The 12,937-nt window shown below is 41.2% G+C and overlaps 1 protein-coding gene and 1 long non-coding RNA gene across 9 annotated transcripts in view; one reads left to right on the top strand and one right to left on the bottom strand.

Annotated features, from left to right (window-relative positions):
- The window catches only part of LOC120549789, a 63,216-nt gene that overhangs the window by 23,390 nt on the left and 26,889 nt on the right, over positions 1-12,937 (bottom strand). Inside the window, exon 2 of the long non-coding RNA XR_005637432.1 lies at positions 10,529-10,684. This is a non-coding gene — a long non-coding RNA (uncharacterized LOC120549789). The remainder of the gene's footprint in view (positions 1-10,528; positions 10,685-12,937) is intronic.
- Positions 1-12,937, top strand: part of smoc1 (SPARC related modular calcium binding 1) — a 69,007-nt gene that overhangs the window by 19,520 nt on the left and 36,550 nt on the right. For all 8 annotated transcript variants that reach the window (XM_039786916.1, XM_039786918.1, XM_039786915.1 and 5 more), the window contains exons 2-5: positions 2,295-2,460; positions 4,389-4,466; positions 9,333-9,445; positions 10,545-10,644. In XM_039786916.1, coding sequence (XP_039642850.1) covers positions 2,295-2,460; positions 4,389-4,466; positions 9,333-9,445; positions 10,545-10,644 — 457 coding nt within the window. The remainder of the gene's footprint in view (positions 1-2,294; positions 2,461-4,388; positions 4,467-9,332; positions 9,446-10,544; positions 10,645-12,937) is intronic.

Consider the following 12,937-nt stretch of genomic DNA (forward strand, 5'->3'; position numbering starts at 1 on the left):
AGAGAGAGAGGGACACAGAGAGAGAGAGAGATAGGGGCAGAGAAAGGGAGAGAGAGAGATGGGGACAGAGAGATAGGGACAGAGAGAGAGAGAGAGATAGAGAGATATTAGCCAGAATATGACAAAGATTATAAAATATAAGTAGCAGGAGTGTGCTGCCACTGTGGCTGAGTGAGTCTGCATCGTGTTTTAGCCACACTAGCGGCGTGGCTCAAGGGATGGTCGGCCTGTCGGCCCTCCACTTGGGTCCAGACTAAAATATCTCAACAGCTATTGGATGGATTGGCACAAACGTTTGTACAGAAATTCATATTTCCCAGGAGGATGAATTGCGTGACGTTTCATCTACGCCACCATGAGGTTCACATTTGTGGCTTCGAGTGAAATATCTCAACAGTAATTGGATGAATTGCAATGAAATCTGGTACAGTCATCCATGTCCTTCTCAAGATCAATTAGAATACGTTTGGTGATCCCATGAACAGCATGGTCAAAATCTGAATTTGACCAATACCAAACACCTGCCAAAATAACTGCATTCCCTTCAACCCTCAGCTGTAAATGTAGTTTAATTAGCAAATGTTAGCATGCTAAACTAACATGGTGGACATGGTAAACATTATACCTTAGCATTCAATTCAAACTGCTGTGTCTAGTATGGCTGTAGAGGTTTTTTTTTTGTATTTTATTTCGTGCCTTTTGTTTAAAATAACAAAATAGTTTTGCTAATTTATAGTATGCAACATACAGTATAAGTAAAACAGTCAGATAGTGAGCCCGATAGCTGTAACGAACTTAGGTTATTAACTGATAAAGACATTAATGTTATATGAGTTACAAATATATAATTTAATCACTACTTCTTTACTCAAATACCACTCCACTTAATATCAGGTCCCTAGTAATAAGTTATATATTAAAAAGAGATAGATTATTATGTGAAAGCCTATCAGGTGAAAACACCGCATGAGTGACCAGATTCCCATAATTCTATGGAGACTCCACGCGAACTGCGACAGTCAATAACCAAAACAAAACATGTCTGTATAATCTATCTTTTAATAAACTATCTGTACACTTACAAGTTGTCAAGCTTCGTCAATTAGGACCCTCATATGTCAACTAACGTGGTGATATTTCACCTTTTAGTGGTATTAAATAACGATTAATTTGAGTGTCCCCATGCCCCAAATACTAGCATTGTAAGCTAACCAGCGGTCCGCGGTAGCCTCGTCAAAGCTCCAAACTCATTCGATTAGCATGAAAACAGAGTAGGTACACATCAGTTAATAACCCCTAGGTTCGTTTTGCGCCGGAATTGTCCTTTAAGATCAACTCCTTCAGGTAAAAGCAGATTATATGAGATTAGTGTGAGATCTGTGAAAGTCAAATTGTCCAGGAAAAAAGTGTCACTGGCGGTTACTTAAAGTATGGGTAAAGTAAAGGATGGCTGTGACGGTTTCTGGAGCAGTCTGACTTCTTTATAATAATAATAATAATAATAATAATAATAATAATAATAATAATAATAGATGACAGTGTTGCGCTCTCAGAGGAGAAAACACGCTGCCATGCAGTTCATCTTTTTAGTGCATGTTAGATGTTAGACTCCTGGTGATTCATTTGTATATGAGATCCAGTTGTACACAAGCTCATTCATGACATCAGTGGTTTGGCTTTGTTACCGTCTACACTTTGTTCAGGTCTGTCTGATTGCCCTTTTTATGTTTGGAGAAAATCTGTCTCCAAGCAACAATTGTGATGTTATTCAAAATACAATATTTCTTTTTTTTTTTTTGAGTCAGGCATTGGGATAAGGAGGCAGAGGGAGAATACAATTGTGCTTGTATACACGCAAGCTCCGCACATGCATTTCTACTGCGGATGGTTTTGAAAAGATCGTCTGATAGGAGTTGGCAAGTGAAGGATGGAAACTGTGCCTTTTTATTTTATTTTTTATTTTTTTTTCTGGCTGCGTTTCATTTTCCACCACCTTCTTCCCTCCATACCTGCCCTAAATGAGATCTCATGTGTCGGATTCAGAGCTCCAACCAACACTCTGATAATTGCTTAAGAGACTTTGGGTGGAAAAAAATGCATTTGAGAAAGGTTTTCACATGCAGTTTCCTATTTGAGAATAGCCTGATTTTATGAAACAGGTGTTTGAGCAGCCACAAAGTTTAATCATCACTTTGGTGCTATCAAGATCTTATCAGAAGGGTTTTTTTCTTCAAAAAAATAAATAAAAATGTTCAACAAGAGTTGGCTCAGGTACGCTGTTGTTTGGATTGCAGTGGCTGATCGGAGACAGAGACAGTCACTGTGGGGTCATCTGCCCGCGGACGCAGGGGAAGCCGGTGTGCGGCTCGGACGGGCGGAGCTATGAGACCGGCTGTGAACTGCAGAGGGCGCGCTGCAAAGATAAAACCCTGGCACTGGCACACCGCGGCCGGTGTCGAGGTGAGAACTCAACTCTGGTTACAGTCTGTGTATGCTACGAAAATCTTCTTGAGAAGGACTTGAGACCTTTTTTTACAACGAGTGATCTGTCAGGGTGCATTCAAGGAAACTCTTGTGAGTCTTCTGCCACTTTTTAACACAGGAAACTAACATTTTCACGATGTGCATGTTTGCATATCGTCTTATTTCTAGAGCTGCAAAGATGAATCTATTAGCTGTAAACTATTAAATGAATCGTCAACTATTTTGATAATTAAATCGGTTTGAAAAAAATTATTGCAAATTCTCTCAATTCCAGCTTCTTAAATGTGAATATTTTCTAGGTTCTTCTCTCCTCTGGAACAGTAAACTGAATATCTTTGAGTTGTGGACAAAAGAAGACATTTCAGGATGTCTTCTTGGGTTTTGGGTAACACTGATCCACATTTCTTTACCATTTTCTGACATGTTATAGAGCAAACAACTAATCCATTAATTGAGAAAATAAGCGACAGATCGATGGACTTTGAAAATAATCGTTAGAAGCTACGCATTTCTTCACAATTCTTGTCAGCAGCTGGCACTGGAAGTTATTGGAGTTTCCATGAATGCACCGACGAGGGTCTACTCAACAGTCTGTGCTTACAGCTGCAGTACTGCTTGACAGTAATACAACTTTGAGAGATAAAATAGATTAATCTAGTCTTTAAATTTCTATAACATACCAAGATGAATGGAAAAAAATGCTCCCAAGTGGATAAAAAATACTCGACGTAATTTTATATCATGATATTATTGTGATAATACATTTTCTGGAGAAAATGGCTAATGCATTGATTAATGAATCATATAAAAATCCAATATTCCCATTAACGCAGTCCTGCACACTGATTTGCAACATCTTTTCAACATGGTCTAATACATCCAGAGATATTAAAGGGATAGCTACATGGTATATATATATATATATATATATATATATATATATATATTATATATATATATATATATATTGCCATATTGCTCACGCCTGCATCCAGGGTGTCTGGGAAGGTTCTGCAGGAAATCGGCCTAAAAACAACATATACAATATGATTGCAAGTTTGCATGCTTACACCGGCTACACACTGGTTGCGTGGCGTGAGCGTGGCGTTTCTGTTGCATGGCGGCTGTGTGGCGTTTTCTATGTCTTTCCACACAAGAAACGTGTCTGACGCGGCGCTGTTGCTGCTAGCCTTGTCTGGACACACGTATGTTTCCCATTGATAAACTGCACTCCAGCAGTGGCATACTTCATGTTAAACATAAACCTATACTGATCTGATTACAGCAAAGACAACGTCGGCAGTATTGACGGCAAAATAGGCTACAGAATATTTCGTTCTGTATTGACAGGTGCAATATTTGAAAATCGATAATTATTATTATTTTAAATAACATTTCTGAAATGTATTTGTGTCAAAATGACATATAGACATCTTCTTTTTTGCCTGGAAACTCTTCCAACACGCTCGCGTGAAAAATAGGCGTCGGTTCTATTTCTAGCACGCACGCGTTTTCTGAGATGTGCGTGTCCCGCAGGCAGCGTGCAAGCTCTAACCTGTTAACATGGGAGCCGAAATAAAAACGGACACGCCACGCAGCTGACACGCTCACGCCACGCAGCCAGCGTGTAGCCGGCCTGAGAGGACGTCCCAAACATCTGTGCATGAATAAAACAACTTCCAGTGAAGTGCTGTCCTAGTCCTGATTTTTTTAATATTTGATACAACCAAAGCATCAACAGTACTGTAAAGTATGAAAACAACATGGAGTTAATGGGCTAAAGTATATAAATACTTTAGCCCATTAACTCCATGTTGAAGATAACTTCATGTTGAAGATATCTTCAGTATGCTTTAACCATGACGTGACTCCACAGAGCTTTGCGTGACGTTTTTGCATTTCAGGTAAAAACTGGGTGAAGATCGATCAGTTGCCGGTGGCTCCAGCACCAACATCTGAGGCGAGAGACCTGGAGCTCAAAGGTAAGGACACGAAACACATCTGAATTTGACCGACGGTACTACAAACAGGGAGGGATTATGAGGAGATAGCAGATTGTTGTTTTGCCAAGAACCAACGCCAAAAGTGCTGAAATAATTGTTAATAATTGTAACCTAATCTTCCTTCTAAGAGTATATTGTGAACGTAGAACGCTAAAGAATACATTGGTTTCCTTTAGATTCAGAGAGCATGTTTAAGATGTTGAGGACACCAGACAGTTTGGGAAAAAAAGTGGAACTGAACAGAAGATGTCTTTCATTTTCCGCCTCTCTGTAAGCGTGTAAGTTTTTACAGACAGTTCCTCAGTGTCTGTATGCCAGCCACTCAACAACAGCAGAGATTGATAGGTCTAGAGTCAAGGTTGGAACCCCCACCCCCCCTCTTTTTTTCTATTAGGAAAACAGCCTTCCCAACCAAATCCATTTTTGGAGTGAATTTTGTTCCCTCTATATAGTAATACGGTTTTGTTTCATAATATCAGATGTGTGCCAAGGAAAGGAGTGCTGGGCAAAGCTCACACAGTGTGTGTAGATGTGGCAGGCCTGTATTGTTGTAATGTCACTGCTGCTTTATTTAGGCAGGCAGATCATGAACCAATCCTTGTTTACAATGGCAAGGCCTGGCCAAGGCTTAGTGAGGTGTGCGTGAGATTCAGAATAAACACAACAGATACATTTAACTACAAGAGATGTTAATTGCAGGTACAACAAACAACCACACACACACACACACACACACACACACACACACACACACAGGGTTATTACAACAGGCCAGTGGTGGAAGAAGTATTCAGAACCTGTACACTATAAAAAAATACTCTGTTACAAGTAAAAGTCCTGCATTGAAAATGTTATTCAAGTAAAAGTATGTAAAGTATCATCAGGAAAATGTACTTAAAGTATCAAACGTAAAAGTACTCAATGCAGAAAAATCCTCACATTTCAGAAAACTGGAAACGATCCAAAAAGCTCTGTCAATCAACTAAGTGTTTAAAGAGCCCATATTATGAAAAAAACACTTTTTCGGGGATTTGGGGTGTTCTTTTGTGTCTCTGGTGCTTCCACACACATACAAACTTTGAAAAAAATCCATCCATGCTGTTTTGAGTGAGATACGGTTTCTGAATGTGTCCTGCCTTCAGTCTCTGGGTGAGCTGTTCAAAATCGGCACGGCTTGTGACGTCACAAGCCAAAACGAGCTGGCTAACCGCAACCGTTAGCTCGTAGCGTTAGCATGCTACCTCGTTCTCAACAGCAAAGCACTGCTACAACACACACAAGTTCACCATAATCTACAAAAGAACTACTTACATGTGAGCGCCTCATTTAGAAGTCTCCCAGCTAATCCTGCCTTGTAACTGACCGAAGTCAGAGAAACAGGCTTTCTTTTATGGAGCTTCTTTTATGGAGTTAGCTAGCTGACATGATCTACATCTGAGCTAGTGTGCATGTGCTGAGTGCAATCAAAGATAGTACAGAAGAAGAAGAAAAGAGGTCTCACTCTGTAGCTAAAACAGAGACCAGGTGAAAAGAGGATCTGCAGCAGTGAGAGAGAGCTGTGCAGTACAACAAAAATATGGTGTTTTTTGAAAATTAAACCATGTAAACCTATTCTGGTACAACCTTAAAATACAGTTATGAACCTGAAAATGAGCATAATATGGGCGCTTTAATGGTCTAATCATTTCAGCTGGACTTGTAGGCCGTTATATTGTTGGGTTAGTTTTAGTTTATAATAAAACATTATATTTTATAAACTACATGTGTTTTGTGTGCAAAAATCCTAATTTGTAAAGTAACTAAAGCTGTCAGAAGAATGTAGTGGAGTAAAAAGTACAAAATTTCTCTCTACTTTCTACTCTGAGCGGAGTAGAAGTAGAGAGTGGTATGAAAAGAAAAGACTCTGACATTTGTACTTAAGTACAGTACTTGAGTCAATGTACTCAGTTACATTCCACCACTGCAACAGGCAGGCCTCCGTATTTATTATTTAGCTGTGAATAAACAACCTGGGTAGAATCAACACATCATTATTCAAAGTATCTAACATGACGATGAGAAAGTAATGTTTATTTCAGTCAGGATATGTACTTTAGTGTTTTGCAGTCAATCAAACTTGCCTTGCAACATAAATACAACAAAGAAACAACCCTTTGGATGTGCATACTTTGCTGCCCTGTCACAACTAACAAGCCCAGACAAGCTTAAGGAAATACAAGAGCAACACAACTGCTAACATTTCCATAAATCAGACCTATTCAAATGATTTGTTGGGGTCTTCAGTGGGACATTGAACTGTTTTTCGCTTGTCCAATGTCTAATGAGACTGGTTTCTAACGTAAAATATACTCTCAGTCAAAGTCCACGTTTATAAATTCATGTAACCGTGTCTGTCCTTCTCGGTGACTTCATCACCCAGTTCTGGCTCTGTCGGTCTTTGACTCTGGAGGAGACAACATGTCTGTCTCCTTTCAGGTCCAGAGACAACTTTTATTAAACTTTTATTTCTCCAGTGGAGAATGTTTGCCAAAAGTGGAGGACTGCGGTCGCACTGGTCAGCTCCCCCCGGTGCGAATGTGTACACGCGAACAGTTGAACATGAAGCCGGACTCCGCAGGAGCCGCGAGTGCAATAAAAACAGTAGGTGCTGACGGGATTTTTTTTGAACCAGTGACCAGCTGTTGTGGAGCCCACTTCAGTGTCTGACCTTTCGGCTACTTCCATCTGTGTCCTTTGAGAGCAAGGTCTGGCTCATCAGAGCTGCAGGAACACAGGCTCAGTTTCCACTGACATTTCAAAATATCACTCCTCAGCGCTAACAATGTGGTGCTCACAGCCTGCCTCTGGCACTGGTAGTGGTCAGCGTCGAGAAATGTGTTGTTTTAGCATCAATCGAACAGTGTAATAAAAAGGTCTTTGACTTAATGCATCTGCAGTGCAAAATGTTTATAAGAATCAGTTGCAGCTTGCCCTGTGCTAAAAACTTGTTAAAACTGCTCATCGTCAGGAAAGAAAAATAGCCTTAAGGTTGGAAATAAAACTCCACTCTCTCTGACTGACATTTGTTTTCTGGCTGAACAAAAAAAACAGTGCAGAAAGTGAATGAATAATGCTCTTCTTACTGTACATCTATCAAAAAGGTGCCCTTAAGCAATGCACTTAAAGGGTAACTTCAGTTTGTTGAACCATCTTTGAAATTGGTCCAGTATTAAGCAAAAGCGCTACAGTCGCATCCGTGAAACAAGCTACAATGGAAATTACAGGGCAAATGTGCACCTTCAATTTACGTCCACAAAAGTGCTTGTGTTTGACTTGCTCAGATTATTGTTCCAAGTGTCTGACAACATTATGGAAAGAATTCCCACAGAGATAGACAGAGATAGACTTTCTGATAAAGAGTAAGTTCCCCTTTCTTTTTTTTTTTCTTTTTTTTGGAATAAAAACATTGCTATCGCCAAACCCACCAGACTCCATGTAAATAAACAGTAATTTTATCATTGTAAAATACACTTCGTTCAAAGTCGACAGACACAAAACTATGAGAAAGCCATTTTTGGTTTGTCTTTCCACTTTTCCAACAATCACAACTCTAGTTTCGGTTGAAACAAACACATAGTTTCCCGATTTACATGTGAAAATATGTTGGCTCTATACACGCTAAAAGTACTGTTTATTTAAATTGAGTCTGGTGGGTTTAGCGAAAACAAAAAAAGGTCTCTCTCTGTAGGGATCCTTTCTCTAGAATCACCATATGAGCCTGTCAGTGGCAGAAACAGCACTTTTAGTGGACGAAGTTGAAAATTCTAGTTTGCATTACGTTGCAGCCCAGTTAGCGTCTGCTGGTCACAGCAAATATTACACTCAATACTGGACCAATGCCAAATATTCTTGTTCCAAACAGTCACTTACACACAAAAACAGGTTGAAAAAACCCAAAGTTACCCTTTAAAAGGAGAATTCCGGCCAATTTTTACGTTAATCTCGATCGCTATAATAATAAACATGCGTGTACTTTTGATTGAAAAAAACCCAACCCGAATCAGTGCAGGCACCACAGAGAAGCTGCAGCTACCGCACTACTGTTCTTTTTAGGGGGGAATAAACTTCAAGACGTGACATGACCTGTCCTCTGGAGGACATAGCCAGACCACCGCCTCTCCGTGGATTGTTATCGGGAATGATTATCACAGAAGCCTGGCTGAATACACTCACCGGACGGCAGCTAGCAGCTAACAGGTATCAGCTAGCAGGGCAAGCTAGCTACCGGCAGGATCGAGACAGGGACCAGGGTAGGTGAATTTAAACAATGTCTGAGTTGAAAACGCATCTTGTGGCCCCGTTCATGTTGCACAGACATTTTATATCTGTTAAGAGGCATAAAAAGGCACTCTAAAACGTGCCCCGACAACTGCCGTTTTAGCTCAGTGGAAGCTTGTACACGTAGCTGCAGCTTCTCAGTGTTGCCTGCACTGATTCGGGTCGGGTTTTTTTCAGTTGAAAGTACACGCAATGTTTATAGCGATCAAGATTAACGTAAAAATTGACCGGAATTCTCCTTTAAGGTTGGAAATACAGCTCATAACTCTAAACTAACTTTAAACTTTCTGACGGAACAAAAAACGAAAGTGAATAAATAATGCTCTTCTTACTGTACATCTATTTAAAAAGGTACCCTAAAGCAATGCACCTAAATGTCAGACGGTGCTTTGTGGCCAACAGTAGTAAACCAGGTGTGAACAGAGTGTTGAGGACAAAGAACAGACGTCTTCAGTAAAAAAAACAGCACCAATGCTGGAGGTTTGTACACAGTGTATGAGAGCAGGCTGTCCTGTCAATCTGTTACAGATGCAGGGCAGTCCAAGTGTCGCGTTGAGAGGAACCAAGCTCTGGAGCAAGGCAGGAGACCTCAGGACACCATGTTCATCCCAGAATGCAACGAGGATGGAACATTTGCGCAGGTCTGTCTCGCTTCCTCCACATACGTTTTCCCCTTCATGTTTTTCACTCTGCTCTTGCTTTCACTTTCTCTCAAGTTCTTGTGAGCCATCTCCTTCACATCCAAGGGCTGGGTACCGAATTAGACACTTTTTTAGGCACCGACCGAATTGCCTCCTTAGCATTGAGTATCGACAAACGCCTTGTCGTTCAATACCAAATGTCGATACCCAAGGAGTAAATCTCTTCAGCGTCAGTGAGCCAATAAGCATGCAGCATGCTTCTTCCAAGATCTAACAATGCTGTGATTGGCTGTCTAACAGTACACGTCGAAAAGAATCGCAGGGAAAACTCTACGTTACACGGAGGCTCACCTAGTTGGAGCTGGAATCGGTATCAAAATCCCGGTATTAGTATCGGCACCAGAGGTGTATAGTCCAGGTGCCAGAAAGTAGAAATCCTGTCCAGCAGCTGTCCCAACCATCACTAAACCAGCTCCTCTACCAGGTAGATGAGTTCGTTAGTGAAAACACCTGTTCTAGATGTAGAGGAAGATCCAAAAACATGGCAGGAGTTTTACTTTCTGGCACCTGGACTATACACGTCTGGATCCATCCCATAATGTAGCCAGACACTTAGAATAATAATATTTTCAATAAACATTCATTCAAATATGGAAGGTGGTCATCATTTCCCACTTTATTTTGTGCTTTTTATTCAAACAAATCTGAATATTTTTAGTGTATTTACCAGACGTGTATAGTCCAGGTGCCAGAAAGTAAAAATCTTGCCATGTTTTTGGATCTGCCTCTACATCTAGAACAGGTGTTTTCACTAACGAGCTCATCTACCTGGTAGAGGAGTTGGTTTAGTGATGGTTGGGACAGCTGCTGGACAGGATTTCTACTTTCTGGCACCTGGACTATACACCTCTGATCGGTACAGGTATCGAAAACTTTTGAAACAATACCCAGCCCTATTCACATCATCCAAGAGATCAGTTTCACGTCGCTGACAGAAACATTTGATTGTACTCTTCAGCTTTTTGCTGTATTTACCCTAACAACAACAACCATGTACATTACAAAGCTATTGGTGTGGTTTACCTTTTTGCCTCTGCAGGTCCAGTGCCATACTTTGACAGGTTACTGCTGGTGTGTCACCAGTGACGGCAAGCCAGTGAGTGGCTCCTCTGTGCACAACAGGACCCCGGTGTGTTCAGGTACTGGGGGCATGGGGGGGGGAGAAACCAGCCTGGCAACCTGTGGATGAAACGCCCAGAGTTTTTCAAAAGAATCCTAAAACGTTTGTCCCGTACATGGTTTGCAACACAGCTTGCCATCGGTCCTGCTTTCAGTTCTGTGCACATTAATCAAGTCGTAGTTATTTGTGCAACCGGGGCAACTCAACTTCAGAGTAATGTTTAACAGGTTGTATGACTAAAGCTCCAGTAGATGGGTTAGATGTTTCCCGACAATTCTTTATTAGGGTGGAGAAGGAGCATAACAAGCATTTTAAGGTTTTTTTTCCCAATGGTGGCTGCATTTGTAGGATCTTGGAGCCAAGAGTGCTTGGAAGCCTCTGGGGTTCGAGCCAAATAACTTTGGGTAACTTCAGGAATTGGACTTTTTTTTTCATTATTCAAAAACCAAAAATGTCATTCATAGGCTTTAGTTTCTTATCTAAGAGAAGATTGAGAAGAAAATATATCGTGCATTCAAGGTAGAACCTATATTTGAGTAAATTATCAGTGAACTGACCCAACATCTGAAAAAAATAATATATAAAGATAAAGAGTGAACACAGCCTTTGGGTTACAGTTAAAGAGGCTCTGTCTTGCCATGCTTTGGGCACATGTGTATTACATGTCACAAGGCGTATAGCAGGTGCAAGGTCAACGAGAAGGCTAATGGCCATACATCCAGGGGGCCTCCCAGCCCTCCCTCCCCCTCAACTAACTGCTCTCAGGAGGCCGGAGGAGAGAGAGAGAGAGAGAGAGAGAGGGAGAGAGAGCGCGGCTATGCACACTCATCTTGGATGGGAACACTTTATGATAATCACCATCATTTTCCCTCAGAAGATAATACACAGGGATCTTTGCCAGAATTGGATTGCACAGCCACTAGAGCATATGGTGCAAATTTTGTGTGGAGAGTGTGGTGAGAGCGGTCGCATGCCCCTCTGAAGCTGCTCAACCTACGGCAAGAGGCTTCCCGCTCTCTCTCGGTCTTTTCCTCATCGTACTCTCTCTGCCTCAATCTTCTCTGCCTTCTCTTTTCTCTGTATTTCCCACTTTTGCCACTAATCACCTGTATGGTTCCCCTTGGCACCTGCTGAGTTTCATTCCTTTGGCTAGAATCAGTAAATTTCACAAATGGATCATGGTTACGTATCCATATTCAACAAGAAAACTACACTGCTTTTCCCATGTATGAATGCATACTGTACTAAAGCATAGTAGAAGTGCAGAGTCAAGTTATTTTTGTTATTACAATTGTTTTGCAGATAGAGCTTTTTTTTTTTTTTTTTTTGACAAAACAATTCATTGTAAACCCCGGACCCCGCTGTGTTCAGGTATTTGGGGAAAACAGCCACGCAGCTAGTCAAATCTTGCTGGTGTGTCTAAGTGTACCGTCACGCCAGAAAGCGGCACGGCAAATTTCTGTTGTGTGTCCATTCGAAAATGATGGCGCTGGGGGCTTCACGGCAGAGTAACCACTTGCGGCCTCTGTCGCTAACAGGACAGCAAGTTAACGCAGTTCATTGCACCATCTAGTCCTGTTTTATGACTGAAGCATGCGGTTTGTGCAGATTATATTATATTTCAGCAGCTCAAGGATAACGATAGCTTCTTCCATTTTGGATCCTGCAGCTCTCCTTTCCTTGATGGCTTGCGATAGGTTAATCTCGCATTGCCAGACCAATCACCACAGCACGAGTCAGCACTAGCGCTAGTCTGTACTGGAGTATAGTTTGGCTGCACCACCTATCTATTCTGGGATAGGGGGAAAAAAATGCTCTGGCTTGTTTGTATTTCTGTGAGCCGTCCTGGGCATTGCTTAGCCCCGACAGCGGAGGTAGCGAGAGGTGAAGGACATCTGTTGCGTGGAGAGACGCGCCGGATGTCAGGCTTTATCCCAGCAATGTGCATCCAATATGCATAGGTCAATGGAAACAATGTAGGGACCAGACTTGAATTACGTATATATGCCAACGCTTCACATGGATTTACTTACTACTTTATGCCTCTGTCAATCAATCCAGTGATTGAAATTCAATTATTTTGGTCCGAAAATGAAACGCAGCCTGTTTTCTTAGAATATGGCTTTTTTTAAATTGCCCATCAAGAGCCCATTAAGACACTGGCTGCCAATAAATGGATTTATTATTCGATCGAAAGAACTTAACTGGCAACTATTTTGATTATTGATAAATTCTTTCAGTCATTTTTCAAGCAAAAATGTAAAAACGCCTTCTGGTTCAAGCTTCTTAAATGTGAGGATACGCTACTTTTC

The sequence above is a fragment of the Perca fluviatilis genome, chromosome 20 (genome assembly GCF_010015445.1).
Source record: "Perca fluviatilis chromosome 20, GENO_Pfluv_1.0, whole genome shotgun sequence".
Lineage (NCBI taxonomy): Eukaryota > Metazoa > Chordata > Actinopteri > Perciformes > Percidae > Perca > Perca fluviatilis.